This window comes from Microchirus variegatus, assembly GCF_963457635.1.
Source record: "Microchirus variegatus genome assembly, chromosome: 1".
NCBI lineage: Eukaryota > Metazoa > Chordata > Actinopteri > Pleuronectiformes > Soleidae > Microchirus > Microchirus variegatus.
In genome coordinates, this window is record NC_139802.1 from 10712819 (window position 1) to 10735561 (window position 22743).

Genomic DNA, 22743 nt, shown 5'->3' on the forward strand with positions numbered 1-22743 from the left:
CATTTTGAATGTCTTATTATGACTTATTTTTACTTTTGCATGTATATTTCTCTGTACAGAAGATTGTGTTTACATGCTGTTATGTGTTGTAAATATTTTATTTTGTCCTCTGTTATTTTGCCATTAAACATACAAGGAACAAACTGTGAAATCTCGTATTCTCGCACACACACGCAAACACGCCCACAGAATAAACTGCAAGCCATTATTAGTCTGTTATTATTTCCCATAACCCTTTGAGGGTTGGACGGCGAGACGATGTTCTTTTCTCTGAATGCGAGCGGGGGGGGGAAAACCCTGAAAAGCCGATCGCTGTAAATATAAAAGTACAATAATAAGGTACTTTCACACTGTGACACACTTCATTCAAACTGCAGTGTGGAACAACTGGCTCTATATGTCTATATATCTATATAGATTGATTATGTATATATAGATAGAGGATTAGGATATTTAGACATTCATTAATTTATTTATTTTCAGAGCAAGTTTACTCTGGTGAAGAGAAATGTGTGAGTGATGTGACGTAAGATGAAGGAAAAAAAAAAGGCAGAATGTGACTGTTACAGATGTTATCTGTCCTCTGCAGACGCTTCTCCTCTCTTGTTTCGGTCTCCCCATCTCCTTAACCCACATTTTTGTTTATATCTCACCGAGGATGACCGAGTTTTCTTTCCAACAACTAAATGAGAAGTCATCTCTTACTCAATTCAAATTGTTGATTCAATACATTTGTTTGCATGCGATCCCTGCTGCCTCGACCACACAGGACACTGCGTGTTTGTGTTTGTGTTTCGCACGTACTGGCAGTGTGTGTGTGTGTGAGAACTGCACTCTTCTTGTCAGGTGTGCAATCTAATCTAAAGTTTATCTTTGCTGCAACATGGGGCAAACATTTTGCATGAAACCACAGATGACTTATTTATACACACGTGTGAGTAAAAAAAAAAAAAAATCCTCAGAGAGATTTTCAAGTGTGAAGGCGGTGGTGCATGGTGGCACACATTGTGCTTATATCTTGACTGTATATGCCACTTTTCAATCACAGACTATCAGATTATTTTGACGGTGTGAATCCACTTCTGCATCTGGGACATGTCCTTGTGAGTCACACACGGAAGATGCTCTCTTTTTATTATTAGCTTCATGGTTTCAACTAATAAAATGATCCTCATTTAAACACATTGCGTTATCTAGATCTGTCTGTTACTAGAAGGTAAAGATAAAGGTTGTGGCCGACACACAAGTGGCTTGTCCGGTCTCAGATTACACACAGATTACTACTACTTCTACAGAATACAGGTGCTGTGCAACCAGATAATGCAAAGCCACTAGGAGGCACTAAGCAGCTGATGTATTTAAGACATTGATGACAACAACTGGTTGCTCAACAGGTTCCATGCTTCATAAAAGTTGCACCCAGAGATGAAATACAGGTACAAAACATACAGCACTTTACTATGGAGTTGGTCCGTCTTTTGCAGCTGTTACAGTTTACATATGGAAGCTTGCAAACTTCTTTTCTCAAAATGTTTCTGTGTCAATTTGTGCACATTCATTTTCTGTAGAGCATTTATGAGGTCGAGCAATGATGCTGGACGAGAAGGCCAGGTGGCTCTGTGCAGGCCAGTCAAGTTCTTCCACACCGAAACTCTTCAAACCATGACTTTATAGTCCTTACTTTGTGCACTGGAGGGCACAAAGTTGCGTTATAGCATTGTCCAAAATGTCTTGGTATGCTGAAGCGTTAAGATTGTCCTTCCCTGGAGATAAATGGGCTGAGCCCAAAGCCTGATTGAAACACCTGAATCCAACAACTTAACAGGTGTGGCCAAATACATTTGTCCATATATAGGAGTATCTCCTCTGTCCAGACAGTTTTCAGACTCACCTGACCTGCTGATGCACCTTCCTACCTTTGCCTCGTAGAATTGGGATTACATTTTGGAATATACTTTTAGCTTTAATGCAATTTATGTGTCGTGTCTACTCAGCTCCTCCACAATTAACAGACACCTTTCAGGCCTGTTCCAGCATTTTGAAAACAATGGCACGTTCAAACCCCGCCATCTTCAGGTGATCGTCCATCTCAGGTTCATACGGACATCATACGTAGGTGAGTTATTGAGAAACTTGGAAATGTTTGACAATGGCTTAGACTTTGCTGGGTTTAGATTTAGACGCGATTGACAAGACCACCGTGTGAGCTTTTCCACGGCACTAATTGTTCTCTCGGCCATGCATTTTATTTCATGCAGGGTAAGGAATTAAAATAATAAAATAAAACTATTCATTTGATGGTGGTGAATTTACTTTAAAGAAAAAAACACACACACACAACAGTTTGCCTGATATACTCAGGTCCCAAAAAATAACCATTGAACTATAAAATGCTCTACTCTTCCTTATTAAAAGTTTAATAAAGTTTGCTATGGTGCTGTTTGTGTAGCCCAAGGCTTGTTGTTGCAATTGTATCATTTTCAATATTATTCAGAAGAGCACCAGCAACGGCAGGAAAGAAGAAAACTGACGTTGAAACTACAGTGTAATGGAGAGTATTTTGAGGAAGGAAATGCATTCTGATGAGAAAAAAATTGTGTTTTTTATCATCGAGTGTAAACACTTCAATGGGTGATAATTATTTAATGGATACAAATGTGCTGGTAATAAACCAGTCAGTGTGAGGCACAGAATAGTCATGATATAGTTGATGTTGTTCTCTTAACTTTTAAGTTTTCAGCCACAGCTTTAGTGCAAACTATTGAAAGCAGCTTTTGAAAACAGGAAAAAATTCTAGTTACTGTGGAATTTTTTTTTTTTCAATTAGGGGGGGGGGGTTTGCCTCAGTGCAAATGTTTGCACATTTGGAGTTGGAGAGAAATGAAACTCTTCAGTCTTAGTCTGCCTGTGGTTATCTCACTACTCCATGCATGTGTAACCGTGACAAACACAATCAGAGTTCCAAGAAAGAAAAGTGTGCATTCATTATAAAGATTTATTGAAAATATATTAACATTTAACATGGAGGGTCAACATCTGCAACATTCTGACTGCACATATCACCACAGTCACTGTTAATTTTCAAAAAAAAAAGAAAAAAGGTGCATGAATAAGGCTGTGGTCGAAACTAATTGAAACTACATCAACATAAAATATGCGCAAAATGGCTGCGTTCCTGTCTGCTCTGTGATATTTAAGGTCACTATAAACATGGCCAGTGTACACTCTGTACTTCTATTGACATTAACAGCTACAGACAGGAAGTTAGGAGGATGCTGCATGTATGTGGTTTGCTTGCATAGCAACTCGACTATCAGATGTGCCTTTAAATAAGCTTAAAAGATGACAACTTTTCACAATATTACAGTGATTGGGCCTCAAGGCTACACATTTATACATGAAAGCCCACAATATGAATTTACTATCAGGCTATATACATAGCATATAAATATATATATATATATATACGTATATAACATATATATGTTAGAAGTGTCCAAGTGGAGTAAATGTCCACTGTATACTATTGATAGAAATCCTTTAAAAAAAAAAAAAATACAATCAAGAACAAAAATTAATAGTTGGAAAGTAACTTCTCTTTACATGTTTACTGTTTATAGAAATGAAAAAACACCTGCCACCGAGAAAATGACAGCTCGGTTACTTTGGTCCCCTCTCAGGCTGTGGTTTACTCAGGTTGGGTTAAGTGCACACACACACACACACACAAACAAACACACACACACACACACACACACACACACACACACACACACACACACACACACACACACACACACACACACACACACACACACACACACACACACAAATACACACACACACACACACACACACACACACACACACACACACACACACGCTTTGAAGCTTGAACTAATGTCACCAGATGCATCTTGGTAACATTTTTCCTCTGCAACAGCTTGACACACAAAAGTTTGGACTTTGTGACAGCGGCCATCATGTGCAAATAAAAAGTGGAGTGCAAAATAATGGACGAGTTAGACTCCCTCTTGTTGGTTGGTGCTTATGGGAGTAAAAGGGAAAAAACGAAATTAAAACAATCTTATACAGACAAATATGCATATTTATTTTCAGTATAATTTCATTAAACATTATTTAGAGTGTAGAAAATTATTTATATAAAAAAACATATAAAATATTGAAATACAAAAATAATTGAAATTTTATTCTCTTTTGATTCAATTCACAGTCGAGGCATTTTTTCTATATTCTTATACACTAAATGGCTTGTTTGTGTTTCCCAAACCTATAGTGCCAACATTTAAACCAGTTAACCTAGACTTACATGTAACTTAAAGTGTCTCTTCATAGCCTATACAAAAATATAATATAATACTTTACAGGGAATTATCCTCATTGTATATGCAAGCATGCAAATGCATTAAAGGTGCATCATGTAATAAATCTAAAGCAACTGGCCATAAAATCCTCCTTATATGTCACAGAGACATACAAACATACTGAACTCACCAACAACAGTACAGCTAAAATATTTACATATTTATATACAAAAAAAATATTTTGCAGACTGCAAAACATGTTTATGTTTTGAAATCATGTTTTGGCATGTGGCGCCACCTACCGCCGTCTACCAATCATTGCAGTCAGTAGAGTCTCAGCTGCCGAGCAACCACGGGTTGCCAGTTATGTCAGAAAACGAAGCCAAAAAAAACCTTGGTATTTTGAATTTGAATGTAGTAACCGTTTTTGGCCACATTCTTACATATGTCACCTTTAAGTATCACATCCCGAATATTAACACTTTTATACAGCAGAGGATCTCTCGTCCAGGCTGGTGGTTTGTGAGTAGGTCGACCCGGCTATTCTATCCTGGGGTAAGAAGACCTTGATCACCCGGCACAGTCTGCAGGGAGCCCTGTTAATCAACCTTATCAGGTGTCGCCTGAACTTCTCCCCAACAAACACATAGAGGATGGGGTTGAGGCAGCTGTGGGAGTACGCGATGGCCTCCGTTACTTCTAAGGTCAGTCTGATGGCTTTGCTGCTGTCGCATCCTATATAGACATGCAGTAGCTCCAGTGCTTTGAAGAACGATGCAACATTATAGGGGACCCAGCAGCAAAAGAATACAGCTACCACTATGATAACTAAACGGATGGCCTGTTTCTTGGAGGAGTGGCTGTGCGACAGCCTCCAGACAATCTTGGAGTAGCAGAAACCCATGATGATAGCTGGGATAATTAGACCAAAGAAGTTCATTTTAAAAAGGCTGAAGACTCTCCAAAAGTGCGAGTTGGAAACACTGGTATCAACTGAAGCAGTTGTGGGATATGCAGCAAAGCAAAATTGAGTCATATTCGAAGAACCAGACTTTTGTTTGAGAAAGATCAGGTCTGGGAAAGAGGCAAAAAATCCAGCCGCCCATACAACAGCAACTGCAATCAGCCCAAAAGACCGCGTCCGTGCTTTCATGGCGTAAACAGCGTGAACTATCGCCAAGTATCGGTCGAGGCTCATCAGAATGATGAAAAAGATTCCACAGTAAAAAACGATGTGATAAATGCCCAGGATCACTTTGCACATGGCATCTCCGAACAGCCACCGGTCACGGGCTTGGTGGGCCAGAAAGGGAAGGGAGGACACCAGCAGGAGGTCGGAAATGGCCAAGTTTAAAAGGCACACGTCGGTCATGCTGCGAAGTCGCACTCTGCAGGCAATGACCCAGATGACCAGAGAGTTACCAACGAGGCCCAAGAGGAAGAAAATGCTGTAAAGAGCCGGAAGGAAACGGGCTCCGTGACGCTCATACGTACAAACCCCATAGTCTCCATCCAGGTAATCATCGTCATAGGGGTATTCAGTGAAGGAGGCTGTGGTTGAGCTGTTGAGGAAAAACAAATCAATCAATAGGTAAATGTCTCCAGTATTTAAGATGTTTGTGTACTACATTTACATATACTTTAGTGATGGTTAGTGAGGGCTTTTCACGTGTGCCTGGGTTTTCTTTGGATTCTCTGGTTTCCTTCTGTGGTCCAGGCGTTAATTGGGCACTCTAAATCGACTATGATTGTGAGAATGTAGTATGTGAGAGACATATAGTCCCTGTAAAGGACTGGTGCCCTGTCCAGAATGTACCATGTCAGCTGGGACTGGCACCAGTGAAACCTTAAAATATTTATTTTGATCATCATCTGGATCCACACCGAACTTGACATCTTCACATGAAGACTCGACATGTGCCCGCTTTTGTTCAATGATTTCTTTTTAAAGAAAAAAAAAGAAAGAAAGGAAAAAACAACACCCTTTCTTGCAATAAAAAAAAAAAAAAAAGTTAATGCTCCACCCATTCACAAAACATCACGGAAATGGCACTCACTGTACCCAAAAAAAACCTGACACAAAATAATAATGCAGCTCTGAACTTCCAGACCAAAGCAGGAGACTAAGCCAGTAAAGTGGATGTCGTGCAAAATACACAAACACACGACACTGAAAAGCTCTGTCGGCTCCTATCAAAACAAATCCTGCTCCGCTTGCAGTGAAGTGAAACAGAAGGCAACAAAGCAGAGTGACAAAGAGACAACGCAGACATGATAAAAGTGATCTGAACACACAGCTGTCCTGTGGCGTGTGCTCAGTAGGTTTCTTACCTCGGTGAATTTGTTACAGACGAATTCTCACTTCCACTGAAAGCAGTAGTTGCAGCCATGGTCGTCATTCTGGAAAAAAATAAAAATAAATAAGAGCTACATTCCAAGATTAGAAGCAGCTGTGCACACTTCTTTAACCCTATGTCAACCCTGCAGTAAATGCATGTTTAAAGGCATATTGAAAGTATTAGTATTCTAAATATAGATTATATTGTCTTTATTTGTATTATTATTATTATTCACTGGAATTGGAATTCACTGGAATTTTTTTTTTTTTTATGACGTTCCAAAGTGAGATTGATTCTGCTGGATGGTGGAGCTCAGGGAAAACCAGTGTTTGTTTGTTTTTTCATGTTGGGCCTCGTGTTTGTTTGTTTGTTTAGGATCGTTCACTGGAGGGTGTGTAGAGTCTGCATGTTTTCTCCCTGTGAGTGTGTGGGTTTTCTCCAGAGACTTCCTTTGGGATTGGGATTAGCGTCATTACTGTGAGTGCTGTGAATGTAAGCGTGAATGGTTATTATAGTTAACCAAAACAAACAAAAACTAAAATTGATGAAACATAATCTTTGTTTTATAATTAATTGGGTTGAGTTGGTCGATCTATGTGAATCAAACCTCTTGTTTTTTATTAATTTTGCTCATGCTTTTCCTCAGATTGATCTTCCATAAGCAATATGATGTGTCTCATGGGGGTTATTTATTATTATTTACGTTGTTATGTTCATGTGTATCTTTTGTCTGATGGCCATTTGATGTTTACCTGTTGCACTAACTGCATGCAACCTCAGCACTATGATGCACACTTTGCACTTCAGTCTACTTCCTTGTAGATCTCATGTGGGGATAGTTGATCATCTATGCTATTTATTTATTTATTTTTAAATGCCATATTTTGCAATACTTATTATTATTATTATTATTATTATTATTATTGTTACCTTTTTTTAATCTTGCACCTGGCAAATACTCCGTATTACAAAAAACGGACACTTGCACTAAACCAAAACTAAGCATTTACAATAAAATAAAAACAAACTAATTTTAAAAGCAAAAAGTTAAAACTACATAAAAGGTAAAACTAATAAAAATCCAACACTATTATAACCTTGGACGGTATGTTGTTGCAGTTGCAACAAAAGCAAAGAATTGACTGACAACTAGGTTAACAATAGCATTATACTTAATTATACTAAATATAGTAAAAGTGTCCACATACTGGAAAGTTAGCAGAAAGTAGATGTTTTCTCTCTCTCAATGGGTTCAATCAAAACTGCTGACTGCAGAATATAATCCTAACCCACAACATGAAATATTAATGTCACGTCAGAGCTTGAATTAAGTCACTTATGAAATAACAGCAGTTGACCATTTGCAAATCTGTTTGCAATACACTTTTGTCATGGTTTCATAATGAGCATAAGACATGCATGTAAGAAAAAAAAAGTGTTTTACTTGCCTGCGCTGTCTAAACGATTACTGATATTGTTGGATTCTGGATCACGAGACGCTGACTTTGATGGTCAATTAAAAAGAAAAAAAAGAGGAAATGTTACAATGCAATGCAATTATACGCGACACATACAATAGAAACGAGAAAAGGTTTGCACACCACGAGTATGAGAAGTGTAGCAGATCATACGCTCCCCATGCACCTATAACTGAGAGATCTGGGTGGGCTTGTGGGTGTTGTATATGGTGCATAAAATAGGGTTTGCTACTTCCTATCTCATGAACACTTTTGTAAGAGACCACAGCATGTGGGTACACCACAAGTCCGTGCTTGCTTTAGATGATCAGGACCAGATCGAAGGCTTGCAGAGCTTGCTCTGAGAGAGTGCATGTTTTTTTTTAAAGTTTTTTTTTTTTTAAGCAAAGACGAAGTGATACTAACTCAGACATCAGTGAAGTTTACAGTCACAGCCGTCTCAAATTACTTTCTCTGTGCAGGGAAAAGTTCTGACTAATATCTATAGGGCAACTGAGATGTGACATTTTCATTTTTACATTTTTTTTTTTTTTACAGCATCACTTTTAATCAGACAAGAGGATATTTGGCCTTCGTAGAAAAATACTTGAATTATTGTAATATGACACAGGGGTTCTGCTGCCGTGCTCTGCTCACTTCCTGTCAACTCATTGCCAGCAGCCAAGAGTGACTATACCTAAAATGTCAGAATAACTTCAAGGCCCCGGGGTTTCGATGCACTGGCTGCTGGTCGAGAGGTGACATTTCACTTCCACGATGAGACACGAACAAGATCAGAACAACAGCTTTAACTCAAAGTTCCTGCAATAAACAGAATAAATACAATAGACCGGTCAGGATTCATTGTCTTTATTAAACTTTACAAAAAACATCCAAGTGACCCAAGTTACAAATATAGTTTGAAGCAAATGATCTGGATACATGTTTCTCAACAATCTGTACATTTTCATTTTATACACACACATGCAAAGTTTTCATAACTTCAGGGGACATTGCATTGACTTACATTAATTTCCTGGAGACTTACTCCAAACTTAACCATAGTTACTACTGACCTAACCCTAATCCTAACCCTAACCCTACCCTCAACCTAACCTTAAAACATTTCTTCACCTTAAAATATAGTCATTTATATATTGTCCCCATAATGTAAATGACTATATATTAAGGTGAAGAAATGTGTACACACACACACACACACACACACACACACACACACACACACACACACACACACACACACACACACACACACACACACACTGGTTTCCATGACTTCAGAGGACATTGCGTTGACCTGCATTCATTTCCTGGAGGCTTACTCTAACCTTAACCGTAACTACTACTGGTAACTTCTAAACCTGACCTTAATCTTAACTTTAACCTTAATCTAACCCTAACCTTAGCCTAACTCTATCTTGTCTATATCATAAAATGTAGTAATTTATGTTATGGGGACTTTTGTCCCCATAAGGGAATACCAGGTACGCACACACACACACACACACTCACACACACACACTCTTAGTGGTCTGATCTCACAGGTGTGTTGGATGTCTCTTTCTCTGAAAAGCCACCACCATTGTTACTCCAGCAGAAGTATGCAGTCAGTATTTTGCGCATCGACTTTCTAAACTTCTCCCCTACAAACGCATATATGACTGGGTTTAGGCAGCAGTGAGCCACTGCAATGATCTCAGCAAAGCCCATGGCCAAGTTGATGTCTTTCGAAGCGCCACAGTCGTTGAGGATATCGAAGCGCTGCAGCGTCTGAAGGATGACTGTGACGTTGTAGGGGACCCAGCACACCACAAACACACACACTATGATAAAAATTAACTTCACAGCTTTGTTCTTGTTGGAGTTCCTGGACTTGGACAGCGCAACCAGGATATTTATGTAGCAGAAAACCATAATAGGTAGGCACACGAAAAGGCCCACTGTGATCTCGCTGAAGTTTCGCAGCATTTGCCAGAACTCCTGCGTGTTCATCGGGTACAGTGGTTGGCACTCGACCTCGTCATTCTCATTCATCTCCAAGGAGGCGAATATCACCTGAGGCGTTGCCATGACGATGCTGATAAGCCAGATAGTGACGCTAGCTACGATCCCGTAGCGAAGTGTCCTGGCTCGCATGGCGGCCACAGCGTGGACGATGGCCAGGTAGCGGTCCACGCTCATTAAGGTCACAAACAAAGTTCCGCTGTAAAACCCCAGCTGTTTAGAGACGGAAAAAGGAAGCAAAATTAGAACAGGATGTGACATCAAGGGGACATTTGACAGGCCAGACCACAGCTGAGAGCTGTCTCTAACATCACCCAAAGACAGCTGACTTTGCAGTGGAAAGATCTTATCTTAGCTTGGTATTCGGTGGAACGTAGAATTTTACAGAATAACATAAGAAAAATAGCACACAGTCATTTATTCCATCCTTGTACGGCCCTCGTCATTCCAGACGCAGAACAATAATTTACAACAAAACCCAAATAACAAGTAGTCACCTGATAGACTCCTGTCACCAGTTTGCATGATACAAGCGTCTGGAAATTGTGGGCCCAGATCGGCAGGGATAAGGCCAGTATGAGGTCAGACAGAGCCAGGTTGAGGAGGCAAACGTCCGTCATAGTTTTCAGCTTTATGTACCGCAGGACAACCCAGACAACCAGGCTGTTACCTGTGACATCATATTAGACGTTATTTGGGTTTCTGACACAATACACATTTGCAGTTTTTCTTAAAAAGTCAGGCCCTTTTGAAACATACCCAGCAGACCGAGACAAAACAGCACATAGTAAAGGACTTGCAAGACCGTGGCTCCGATGGGAAAATCTTCACTGGGATCCTGCTCGCAGGTGGAGTTGTAATCGTAGTCGTACATCTCCAGCTCTGATGTGTTCATGCTGCTGTGTGACAAGGAACGTAAAAAAAAAATGTCGTTTTAAACAGTGGTGAAAAAATCAAAGTATCTACAAAACTAATGTTGAAGTTTTCACCATATCATGTCCATGTCATATCACAATGAGTCAAACAGAAAGAATTTAAATATAAAAATAACAGTCATGACATTTTGTCATTCCTGATTCCTGATGCATGAATGTTCCTTTGTTTCTTCATAACCTAAAACGGTGATCAGTGTTCCAAAAATGGTCTGCGTGGCGATCTCTTCTTCAACAACTCTGTTATTTAATAGTATAACAACCAACTGCTGTATTTAAGTCATTCGCTGTAACCTTTGCTTAATGGTTTTCAAACCAACACAAATCAGAGTTGTTTTGGGAAATCTATAATAAGGAAATTAAAGATATTAAAAAGCAAAAACAACTAAAATAGTTGTTTCCAGCCACAAAAAGCACTGTATTGATTTGTAAACATCAATCAGGTTCCTAATTTATTGATTATCTAGTTTATCATGTCCTTGAAAGCCTGTAATTCTCTTAGATTAGACCTCAGCATGCTTAGGAATTTTGTATTATTTTGAGTCAAATTGTTTGAGTGAATTTGCCAAATCACTGGTTACATCTTATCTTAATACAACATTAAATAACTTACATTTTGACAGCTTGATCAGTCCTCTTATAGTTGTCCTGAGCTCATGAGAGAACCCTTTCCTCCATTTACTTCTAAAGCGTCTGTAAAGACTATTGCTTGTCTTCCTGTGTTGATGAAATGATTTTAAGAAACAACATTTGCCCACATTTTTTTGGACTTTCCTGCCCTTTAACTTGAATCATCATCTGGTGAGTCACATTCAAACGGCCTCTCAAAACAAACATTTAGCTCTCCCTAAACCCCCCCCCCCCTCCCCAAAATACAATATTACATTCTTACAGCATCACCAGCACAGACCTAAATGACATGTTTAATCTCTCTATGAATATCACAGATTACCTCCTACTCTGACCATAATCTAATTCATCTAAACCACAACTCAAACAGACCCATCTGCTCTGACACCAGCGTCGACCCTCACTTCCTGTGGCTGTCTCACACACACACACACACACACACACACACACACACACACACACACACACACACACACACACACACACACACACACACACTGAGCGTTGAGTTTAAAGGTATAGAAATGAGCGATGAAATGAACAGCAACAAAACACAATTTGAATCTGAGATCCTTACCACAATCACCGCTCCTGAACGTGTGTATGTTCTTGTGCTGTGCACCGAGCTCACGAGTCATCCACTCCAGTTACATCACATGCTTTTTGAGTCAAATCCTGCTGCAAAGCACATTTCTGGTAAGAGGTGAACTGCAGAGCGTTTGTTGTTTCCTCCGCCTCACGTTAGAACCTGCAGAGAGGTGCCACTGTGGTTTCTCAGAAATGTCCCTTTCTGCGTTAACTTTTGACAAGAACAGAGTGCAGGGGAAATGTATTCTAATGAGGCACTTTTCTCTTTTTCTTGCTTCTCTTTTCAATCCAGACACACTCCTTAGGTTAGACGAACTTTTCAAACTTTTTGTTTTTTTTGTTTTTGACTTTACTATACTGTAAACTTAAATGTTCTTGTGTGTTTAATGAGCAAACCTGGATTGTGCAGCATTAATAAATTACCTTCACTCTGCCTTTTTGATGTCATTAATTAAACATTTATTATTTTAACCATTTACATTTACGTTTGTGTGAATTCTGTGATCTCCAGGTTGTGGAAGATGAATTTCACTTTTTTTTTTTATTGTCCTTTATGTTGTGATTTAAGGAACTCTCTTTTTGAATCAATTCAGTTAAAAAATATATGATATATTTTGGAAATATGAAGGAGAGATTTTGTGCTGGCTGTTTGAAAATGATGTTTTTGCTTTGGCAAAATGTATAGAAAAGGCCTGGTATCTGCGGCAAAGTATTTTGTATCCCATATGACAAGCCATCGTTATTTGTAGTATGTGTGTACTTATTTGTATTGGTTTAGTTATGTTATCTTGGGTTCTGTGTTACGTCACGTCTGGAAATAATTGAGAAATGATTGTAGTGTCTAATAAGCCAATGAGGGCTGGGCACCATGGTGTTTGACACTTGAATAAACAAATCAATCAAAAAAAAGATTGTTATGTTTGACAGACAACTCACAAAAATGTGATGCCTGTTTTTTAAAGCATTGACACATACATCACTAAAACTACAACACAAACACTTTAAATGAACACTCTTGGAAGAGATGTGTGTTGAGAACTTTATCGATAACATTTGATCAAACAAAAGAATTGACAACAGCATAACCAAGCGAGCATGAAACGAGCATTTCTCCATGTAAGTCATGATGTTTAATAAAGCAGTAACTCTGAACTGAGACATTCATGGATTAAAACAGGAAATATGTACAATATATTCTACTTGAAATGTGAGGCACAAATCAAAAAGTATATGAAAAGTATGACATGTTTGATAAACCACAATTTGTTCCATATCAACAGACTCAAATCTACGACGGTTACATGCAACTTTTTCTACAATGAAACTGAAAAACACAAACAAGAGGGTTAGCATTTCCATATTAATCCTCGTTTATCATGACAGCATCTAAACTTAGCACAAACAGTAAGGAAATGTGTGTTCGGTTGATTATTTATTTGTTGTAACAATGCTTCTTGGCAATAAATCTTACACGTTGGGAAAGCCTGTTTATTTCCCTTTTAAATGAATGGTGTAAGGACAATTTGCATGTGTGGGTTGAGCAGCAGAGTTGAGTATGTGGGTTGCGCCCATGAAAATGTTCTCTCTGAATGCCAAACAGCTCATTTTGCTGCTGACCCTCGTTTGGTGTCGTTTATTGAACTGGATGATTGAAGTCTGAAGAAACAGGACATATTGGAAATATAACAATTTATTAGTTTAACAAACTGGGGCCACAGTAGTAATTGGAAGAACCATACACAGCCACAACAGCCTGGTAACTTCTCCTCATGGCATCCTATTCTTGCATGAGCATTTGCTGCAGGTCAGCTAAGTGCTTGTGTTGGTCACTCTGGCACGAACAGTACGTCCAACCTGATCCTACAAGTGTTCAAAGGGGTTGAGGTCAAGACTTCAGGCAGGTCATTCCATCCTCTCCACTCCCAAATTCTGGAGGTCGTTTCTGGTAAACCCCGCTCTGTGGGGGGGGCGAGCGTTGTTATCTCGGTGACCAGCATGAGGAGGAGATGCCAGGCTGTTGTGGCTGTGTATGGTTCTTCCAACAGACAAGAGTCAGTAGCAGAATACGCTGTATAGCATTGGTAGAGAAGAACCCACATACTCAACTCTGCTGCTCAAGCCACAAATGCATTTTCCTAATAAACAGGGTAATAAACAGGCTTAAGAATATAAGAGTTATTGCCAAGAAGCACTGTTACAACAAAGAAATAATCGACCAAACTCCAAGCTTATATAACAAGGCAGCATTGGAGGTGAGGCCCGTGAAGCGTTTTGCATCTTTCTGCCTCCATTTACATGATAGAAATGGGAGTGACATCAGAAGACCTGGACATGACTGAGCTCTTCCTGGCTGAGCTCTCCGACAAATGCACGGAGGGAATCCCGGGAACCCACTTCCTCAGCAGGTGCACGGTTCGTTTCATGAACTTCTGCCCAACGAAGGCGTAGATGATGGGATTCAGGCAGCAGTGAGCGTAAGCGATGCTTTCGGTGACTGCTACTGACCGCTTCATATTCACGTCGACCTCGCAGCTGCTCTGTGAATCAGATGTGATGCCCTCGGCGTGCACGAAGCAGAAGATGAAGGAGACGTTGTATGGGACCCAGAACACGAAAAAGAGCACCACTATGGAGCCGATCAGCTTCACAACGCGGTGCTTTTTTGCACTTCTCATGTTCACCAACGTAGGGATGATCCTGGAGTAGCAAACCACCATCACCAGCAGGGGAATCACAAGACCCAGCATATTTTTGGCTATGACGCCGTAAAACCTCCAAGCGATGTTATCTGGCTTGTAGGTACATCCCAGCCCGTGATAGTCGTTTGTAATTTTAGTGAAGATGAAATTTGGAAGGGAGACGCACACACTCAGTAGCCAGACAAGCACGCTCAGTATAACACCTGCCCTCAGAGTGCGGTGCCGCGCCACCCTATGATTGTGCAAGATGACGACGTAGCGGTCCAGCGTCATGGCAACCATGAAGAAGATGCTGCTGAAGAACCCGACGTTGTGGCAGCCGGAGATGAGGTGGCACATGAAGCTTCCAAATGTCCACTGACTCACCACAAAGTAGTGAGAGTAGAAAGGCAGCATGAACACAAAGAGGAGGTCAGAGAGGGCCAGATTGAAAAGGCAGATGTCAGTCAAGTTGGTCTGGTTGCGGTGTACGACCAGGACACACACCACAAGGCTGTTCCCTGATGGAAAGAGAGGGGGAAAATTGTTCATTCAATCGTGTTGTTATGATTAATCTGAGCTTTTATTAGTCTGTCTTGGATTAAGTCTTCGTATTTTGTTGTGTTTTGAGTTTACACTTTCTGCATGTATCTGCTGGTGGTTATCTTTTGGCGATTTGGTCATTGTGTCTCTTGCTTGGTGTGACTGCTTTTACTTTGTAGTTTCTTCTTTGTCTCTTTTTCTCTGGTTCTACCCCCCTCCCCACCCGATGTGTTTTCACCAGTGTTCATTTCAGAATCAGAATACTTTATTAATCCCTGGGGGGAAATTGTTTTATTTATTTATCTTGCCTCCCTCATGTGTTTAGTCTGTGTCCTTTGCTGGTTCGTCTGCTTCGTTGTCGTTTCAGCAGAGGTGGAACGTAACCAAATACATTTACTAAAGTCACTGTATTGAATACTTTTTTTGTGTATTTTGTATTTTTTAAGTACAATTTAAAATCGGGATTTTATATTTTACTTGAGTACGTATTGACTCAAGTATTGTACTTAGTTGCTTTATAAATCCTATCTGTTACTGAGTAAAAATAAAAATTCAGCACAATGAAGACCTACAGGGGGAAAATATACACCAGAACCAGACGAATGATGATGTGATTAACACCAGCACTGGTGCGTGAACATAGAGGGCGCGCGACAAAAGTGATGTAATATCCTGTGTCGCGCGAGCTCCAAAATAGTTTTGGATTTCTGACCCCTTGTCATATTTCTAATACCCTCGCACCCCACGCAAAGTAACTAAGTAACTTTTACTTTAAGTTCATTTCAAATGAACTACTTTTTACTTCTACTTGAGTGATATTTCATCAAAGTATTGGTACTTTTACTTGAGTACAATATTTTAGTACTTTTTCCACCTCTGTGTTTCAGTACTGGTGATTCTAGTTCTACGTTGATTCTCTTGCCGATTGGGATTCCAAGTGATCATTAATTATTGAGTTAATTTTGCCCCCTGTATTTGACACTATGTAAAAATCGCTGCCTCTCTCTGTGTCAAACACACACAAATGTCCATAGGACTCACTGATTTCTATTCATTTGGACATTTATTCCCAATAATTCACTTCTTCAGATCAGACATTTTCCCCTGATTTAAAAAAAAATATATATATATAAGGAAAAAGTGTCTTTTATTAGAGAATGTCCCTGAAATAGGTAACAGAAGAAGAGTTCACACACACACACACACATACCTAGAAAGCCTATGATGAACACCAAACTGTACAGAGTGGGAACAAACACCATCCCGAAATTCTTTAAATCCACTTCATTGCAAGGAGTGATCAAGTCTTCATTTCCATCGTAAGCTGAATAGTCATATGCTGTGGTGGTGACCGTGGCATTTGTTGTTGTATCTGCAAACAGAGGATTTTACCTTATTTCAATGTGTACATCACAAACAACCTTTATGATTTTCAAATAGTAGAAACAGTCGAGTGAGTGCAGGTTAATGGGACTCAGTATTGGCTGATACCAGCATCAATATATATCTTTCTTTTAAAGCCATCAACATCACAAACACAACACTTGCATGCAAAGGCAGAGGCGCAGTTAGTGAGCAGGCAAGGCAGGCAACTGCTTGGGGCCCCGAGTTGATAGGGGGCCCCCGACACTCAGAGCCTGAGGGCTGTTTTTACTGAAATGTGCAGTGACCAGCCGCCTCCCCGTCCCACTTAAAAAACAATGGGCGATTCGCAATGACATCTCAGTAGGGAAACCTCCCTAAAGGGGCCCCACATCACTTTAACCTCTGTGAAGTTATCGTTCTGCAAGTTGGAAAATTAAGAGGATTATTTACAGTGTAATGCATCTTTTTTTACTTAATTTATATATGTTTTTCAGTTATTTACAGTATTTTATTGTTCTATATATTTATATTGTTTTATAATGTGGGTTCTTTACAGTGTAATGTATTTTTTTTACTAAGTTTATATAGTTTTTTAAAAAGCTATTTACACTATTTTATTGTTCTTTACATTTATATTTTCACATACTTTTTAATTACAAGGTTTTTCCATGTTATTTCATTCATTTCGGAAAAAAAACATTATTTTGAACTCATACATTTTTATATAATACATAATGGTGATGAACACTGGTTGGAAGGGGCCCCTAGGAATTTTTGCTTAGGGCCCCTACAGACTCTAGAATCGCCTCTGTGTAAAGGCTGATATCTTGGAGAAAGAAAAAAGAGTTTTTATGCTACCTAGTGGCCATTGAAGGTCCTTGCACATTTGGAAGATACAAAACACAAAACAATATTAACACTTGATTTAAGTGTGAAGAGTGAAGGTAATTTATGAATTAAATAATTAGGAAATGTAATTTATAATTATTATTCCTTATTATTTGTTTATTTACTATGCAAAAACGTGTGTTTTTGATTTCAACTCACTGTTTGTCAAGTCATTGTGGTTTTTCGATGTGCTTCTCTTCACTAGTAAAATATAGTGTAGTCATAGTTGTCACCACTATTACACACTTACAAGGCTGTAACAATAAGATAATCAATTGTGTCTTTATATGGTAAATAAAATATGGTATAAAGAACGATTTCAAAGAAAGCGTGATAGAGACTATCAATAAATAATCTATGTTCAATAAATATCTGATTAGAAATGCAGAAAAAAGAGAAGATGCACAGTGTATTTTCAGTATTTTTTGTTAAACTGAAAGGTATAACAATATTATGTTTCTCGTGCATCATGCAGTTTTCAGATATATTCAGATATAATTATTTCAACAAGACTACAAAGACAGTCAGTTATTTAGTTAGTAAAAACACAGTTACCTGTCATGGTCAGATTTCAGCAGAGTCTTTTCCTGTCAGGTAATCACCAAGCTTCTTTTCCCTTCTGTCTGTCTGGATGTTACGTCCCAAAATGATCAGTGAACCTAAATCATCACTGACAAAAGTTAGAAGTCCACTAATGATAAGCAAAGAAGCAGAAATGCAGATGACGTGCCATTTCCTGTTTGGCCCCAAGTGGGACTGAAAGATCTTATCAGCAACCCACAGTTCACACCTTACAAGTGTAAAACACAAAACATCTGTCACAACACACTCACATGATCACAAAAAAGGTGATCAACAAATAGCTTTGTTGATGTAAAACCAATATCTGTCTGTCTGTGATAGCATGTTTGCAGATTTCAACATAATGTTTCCTACGCATGTTTTTTTACTAATGTTGTTTAACTAATACAGTCAGGTGATTGTAAAAACTTTTATTTTCAAATTCTGCCAAAAGAAAATACATTTGTGCAAGTTCCATGTGCGCTGTCATGTTTTCTTTTCTTTTTTATTTAATTCAGTTTCAGGATTGGCAAGTTTGTTTCATCTTGATCCTGGTCCACGGGGGGGCCCTGTCCTGCCCTGCACGTTTTAGATGTTGCCCTGCTCCAACACACCTTATTCAAATTGTCAGTTTGTTATCACGCTCTGCAAATGCCTGATAAATGGCCTTTTTATTTTATATACTGCTTCTAGTCTTGATGACCATTCAAAGATGCTTTACTCACTACAGTTTTACCGTTCACTCATCTATCATACTCATTCCCACGTTGCCAGTGACACATCGGCATGCAGACTATCTGAGCCGGTAATCAAACCCACAACCTTCGATTTGAAAGATGCCCATTCATTATAGAATATGGTGACACATATCTAACCTCAGAACATTATTGGTACCCAGAACAGCTCTCGGCATGGGCCATACAGGCAGTCGCCTAGGGCGCTATCTACTGCAGGGGGGCGCCAAATTACCACAAAGAAATGAAAAAATACATATATATGACATTTTATGTCAATAAAAATCTACCAATGGGTTCCTCACGTTGCTCAGCAAATGAACAATTCTTATCATATAAAAAAGAGAGAGTGCGTGGAGGCTCAGCCTTATCAAATGTAATGATCTGTAATGTAACAGTTTTACAATTTTCTATATGTATTACTTTGTAAATTACTCTTTACAATTATTCATTACTATGCAAGTAAGTATTTTCTAATATATTGTTTATATTATTTGTTTATTCATGTGTTAGTCTCGTGTGTGTTAGGTGTACAGAGGAGACAGGCGTGGGGGCAGCAGAATGCATATTTCGTGTGGTTTATGAGCGACATCTTGTGGCAGAGAGTGATACTGCACTTGTGCAGGAGGGAGGCGGTGCATTGATGAAATGGCACAAAGCATGCTGGGAGGAAAGATTTGAATCCTCTTCGTTGAATTTTTATGAGGCGTTGTGTATGTTGTTTAACATGTAGCAGCGAATAATCACTATCATACTACTCTTTGATAATAATAACAATAATACAACTACTACTAATAACAGGTTACCGGTTTTTTTGTTTGTATATCACTTCATTTGACCACAGTGTTTGTGTGTATTAGTGCTGGAGGCTCTGTGTTGTGGTTGTGAAGCAGCCGCGCTCGCGCTCTCCAGCTGGCGCGCACTGAATTCCCACTGAGGATGATTGACGTGGGATCTGCTGGCGGAGGCGGGCTGGAGGGAACCTGTGTGTCACTGTGTCAAGTTAGCAAGACGCAGCAGAAAACACCGAAAACCTTGGACCACTGCCTTCCACATTAAAGAATGGATTTTCGGTGTAACATGGCGTCATATAGGGGTAGATTTTTGGAGCGAGAGCAGACGTTTACCTGTCGAGGAGTAGGGAGCATATAAGGGGACGCACAGACAGGAAGTAGCTATAGGTGTGTGTGTGGATGAAGAATTGTAAATAAAGTGGAGGAATTACATACAGACGGCCGGAACACGGCACGTTACCGTTTTCACGTTTTCGGAGCGTGTTTGTAAGAGGCACGGACTCATTAATTGTCAGCACTGATTTTATTGACGCAGTCCTTTTGGAACTAGCAAGGACAAGGACGCCTGTCGACAGTTAAAACATGGCCGCCAATGGGGGACACATGCTAAAGGCTCACCAAATAACATCGGTGCACAGGTGCCGTTGTCCATTGAGCGTGTTTAGCTAGCAAAAGAGCTGTGTCACTTCTAATAAATCCAGGATATCAAACAAAGACATAAATAATCAACAACTTCTCTGTGCTGCTGTGATTTTTAAATCACTGATTTGACTGACTTTGTTGTGAGGAGTGTAAGTTGTTCACAAACTTAAAAAGCTGCCTGATGGCGAGATAAAGTGGCAATTGGCAAACTTTCTTTTGACATGTTGGAGACTTCAGCACACACTGATTTTGACTGAAATAGCATCGTGCTACACGTCGGTGTGTTGTCCTGTACTGCAATTAAAGACTCCCAAGTCATGAATTTGATTTGATGGTTTGGGAAATTATAATTAATCAGAATAGGGCTCGGTCACCGCGTTGCATTCTGGGACGTGGCGGCCATGTTGATTGCTTCGTGAATGTAAACAAACATCAAGTGAACGAGGAGAAGAAGCGTAGTTGGGAGAAAGAAAATTAAGAAAAAGATGTTAAAATCCTGAAAAGGATGTGGAATTTACCGGGATACGTTAAATAGGGAAGTCAGTGACCAGTATGTGGACATAATCAGAGCTTTTTTGCTGACACAAGATGCCTCCGCACCCCAACTGTCAGTTATTGCTGTCAAATCTCCTAACACTGTAATAGTCCCACAAGTACTACATAATATGTATAATAATACATATATTATATATTTTATAGATACCCGTAAACATTTATTTATAGTATTGAAAGAATTTACAAGATTATGGGTATGGATGTGTGGAGAGAGAACAATGTAATGTGAACAACTTCATCGTGCGTGTTAGGGAACGACCTTTTATTTTGAAAGGCTAAAGAGGAAGTTGTACTTATTTTACTCTCGGCGGTTTGACAGTACTCAAAGCAAAATCATCCTGTGAGGAGACGGAGATTATATCAAGTGGATTTGACAAGGAACTCCGTCCACCAGGATGAGCCAGCGAAAGTGCTTTTGAGTAAAGTAAGTTTTACTTTCTTACACTGAACTGAGTGTTTATTAGTATTAGTATTATTATTGTTGTTGTTGTTGTGTCGTAGCTTTGGTGGACAAGCTGTGCGGTGTTTGTGCTACAGGTCACTCTGAACTGTCACCTCATATGTGCGCACTGTCACTTGTTGGACTTGTCTTTTAGAATACAAAGTTCTTCCACTCTTCTTTTAAAAACGAGCTGTTGTAGAGGCGTCGAGCTGCTGGAAAACTCGACGACACAGACGGAAAACTAACACTGTGTCGATGTGTTAACTCGCAGGTGGAAAAAAAAGAGAGCTGAATATGGATATCAGTCTGGTCTAAAAGAGCAACTGTGGATCTCTGGGAGCCCGGTTCGAGAGAAAACCGTTAATACTGTACAACACAACAATGACTGACTCCGCAAAACCGTCGTTCGGGTAAGAAATTAAAGGACAGAAACGATTGTATTGCTTCTCTGACGGTGTTCTAAACTTACAACGAACTCTCCGGACAATTGTGAAGTTGCTCAGCTACTAATTAACGTAAATGTAGTGTTTCATTTAGTTTCATGTCAAGTAAAATCAGACGCTGACAGTGATTTTTAAGGTTGTTCAGCACTCAAGTTTCTCTGTTTTACTATCTTTTTTGTAGTATTTTGGAGTTACTCGACATGTTTGTGACTGTGTTTGTTCACGTTAATTAATGTTTTAGACCATGGGTCTCAAACGCTAATGACCTGGAGGTCACTGAGTGGTCAGTGGAGGGCAGGTCAAGTGAAAAAAAGTCAAACTTTTTGAGAAAAAGGTGTTTGTTTTGACACGGAACGATAAATAGTTTCACAATGTAAACTTTTTTATGCTGCAATATATATATTTTTATATTATTATATAAAAAATAAAATAAAAAATATATAATATTCATTTAATATTCATATATATATATATATAAATAAACATACAGAAATAAGTCTGTATAACTTGATATTAACTGGTTGGCCACATGGAATTGATTGGGGGGCCGCTTGAGGCCCACGGGCCACAAGTTTGAAACCTCAGTTTTAGACGTTAAAATACCATAATGTATGAGGTTCAGTTTTTATTTGTTGACGAAAATACTTATTATGAACATTTGTAATGGGACAAAATCGGATATTATCTATTATTGTGATAATCGTGAATGGAGAAAAACATAATTGTTTCCTGTGAGTGACAGAAAAAATGTATGTATTTTATTGGAGACCAGCTAATGTGAGAGAAGAGACAGGATGATGAT

At 39.2% G+C, this 22743-nt stretch overlaps 3 protein-coding genes across 3 annotated transcripts in view; 1 reads left to right on the plus strand and 2 right to left on the minus strand.

Annotated features, from left to right (window-relative positions):
- Window positions 1-4809: 4809 nt before the first annotated feature.
- Window positions 4810-12355, minus strand: LOC310934455 (uncharacterized protein; the record flags this gene model as incomplete). The annotated part of the gene is made up of 6 exons (XM_083898186.1): window positions 12286-12355; window positions 10906-11042; window positions 10644-10816; window positions 9685-10359; window positions 6688-6725; window positions 4810-5887 (listed from the first exon to the last, which is right to left on the minus strand). Exons 2-6 carry the CDS (start codon window positions 11039-11041, stop codon window positions 4810-4812), a joined length of 2100 nt encoding a protein of 699 aa, XP_083754312.1. The 5' UTR covers window position 11042; window positions 12286-12355.
- A 2232-nt stretch (window positions 12356-14587) lies between these two features.
- On the minus strand, window positions 14588-18332 carry LOC310934496 (C-C chemokine receptor type 3-like; the record flags this gene model as incomplete). Its single annotated transcript, XM_083898231.1, has 3 exons — window positions 14588-15495; window positions 16728-16889; window positions 18326-18332. The coding sequence occupies 3 exons, from the start codon at window positions 18330-18332 to the stop codon at window positions 14588-14590; spliced, it is 1077 nt and encodes a 358-aa protein (XP_083754357.1).
- A 3055-nt stretch (window positions 18333-21387) lies between these two features.
- The window catches only part of cobl (cordon-bleu WH2 repeat protein), a 50971-nt gene continuing 49615 nt past the window's right edge, over window positions 21388-22743 (plus strand). Inside the window, exons 1-2 of the mRNA XM_083889786.1 lie at window positions 21388-21480; window positions 21770-21908. Of these exons, the coding sequence (XP_083745912.1) occupies window positions 21880-21908 (29 nt within the window). The 5' untranslated portion in view covers window positions 21388-21480; window positions 21770-21879. The remainder of the gene's footprint in view (window positions 21481-21769; window positions 21909-22743) is intronic.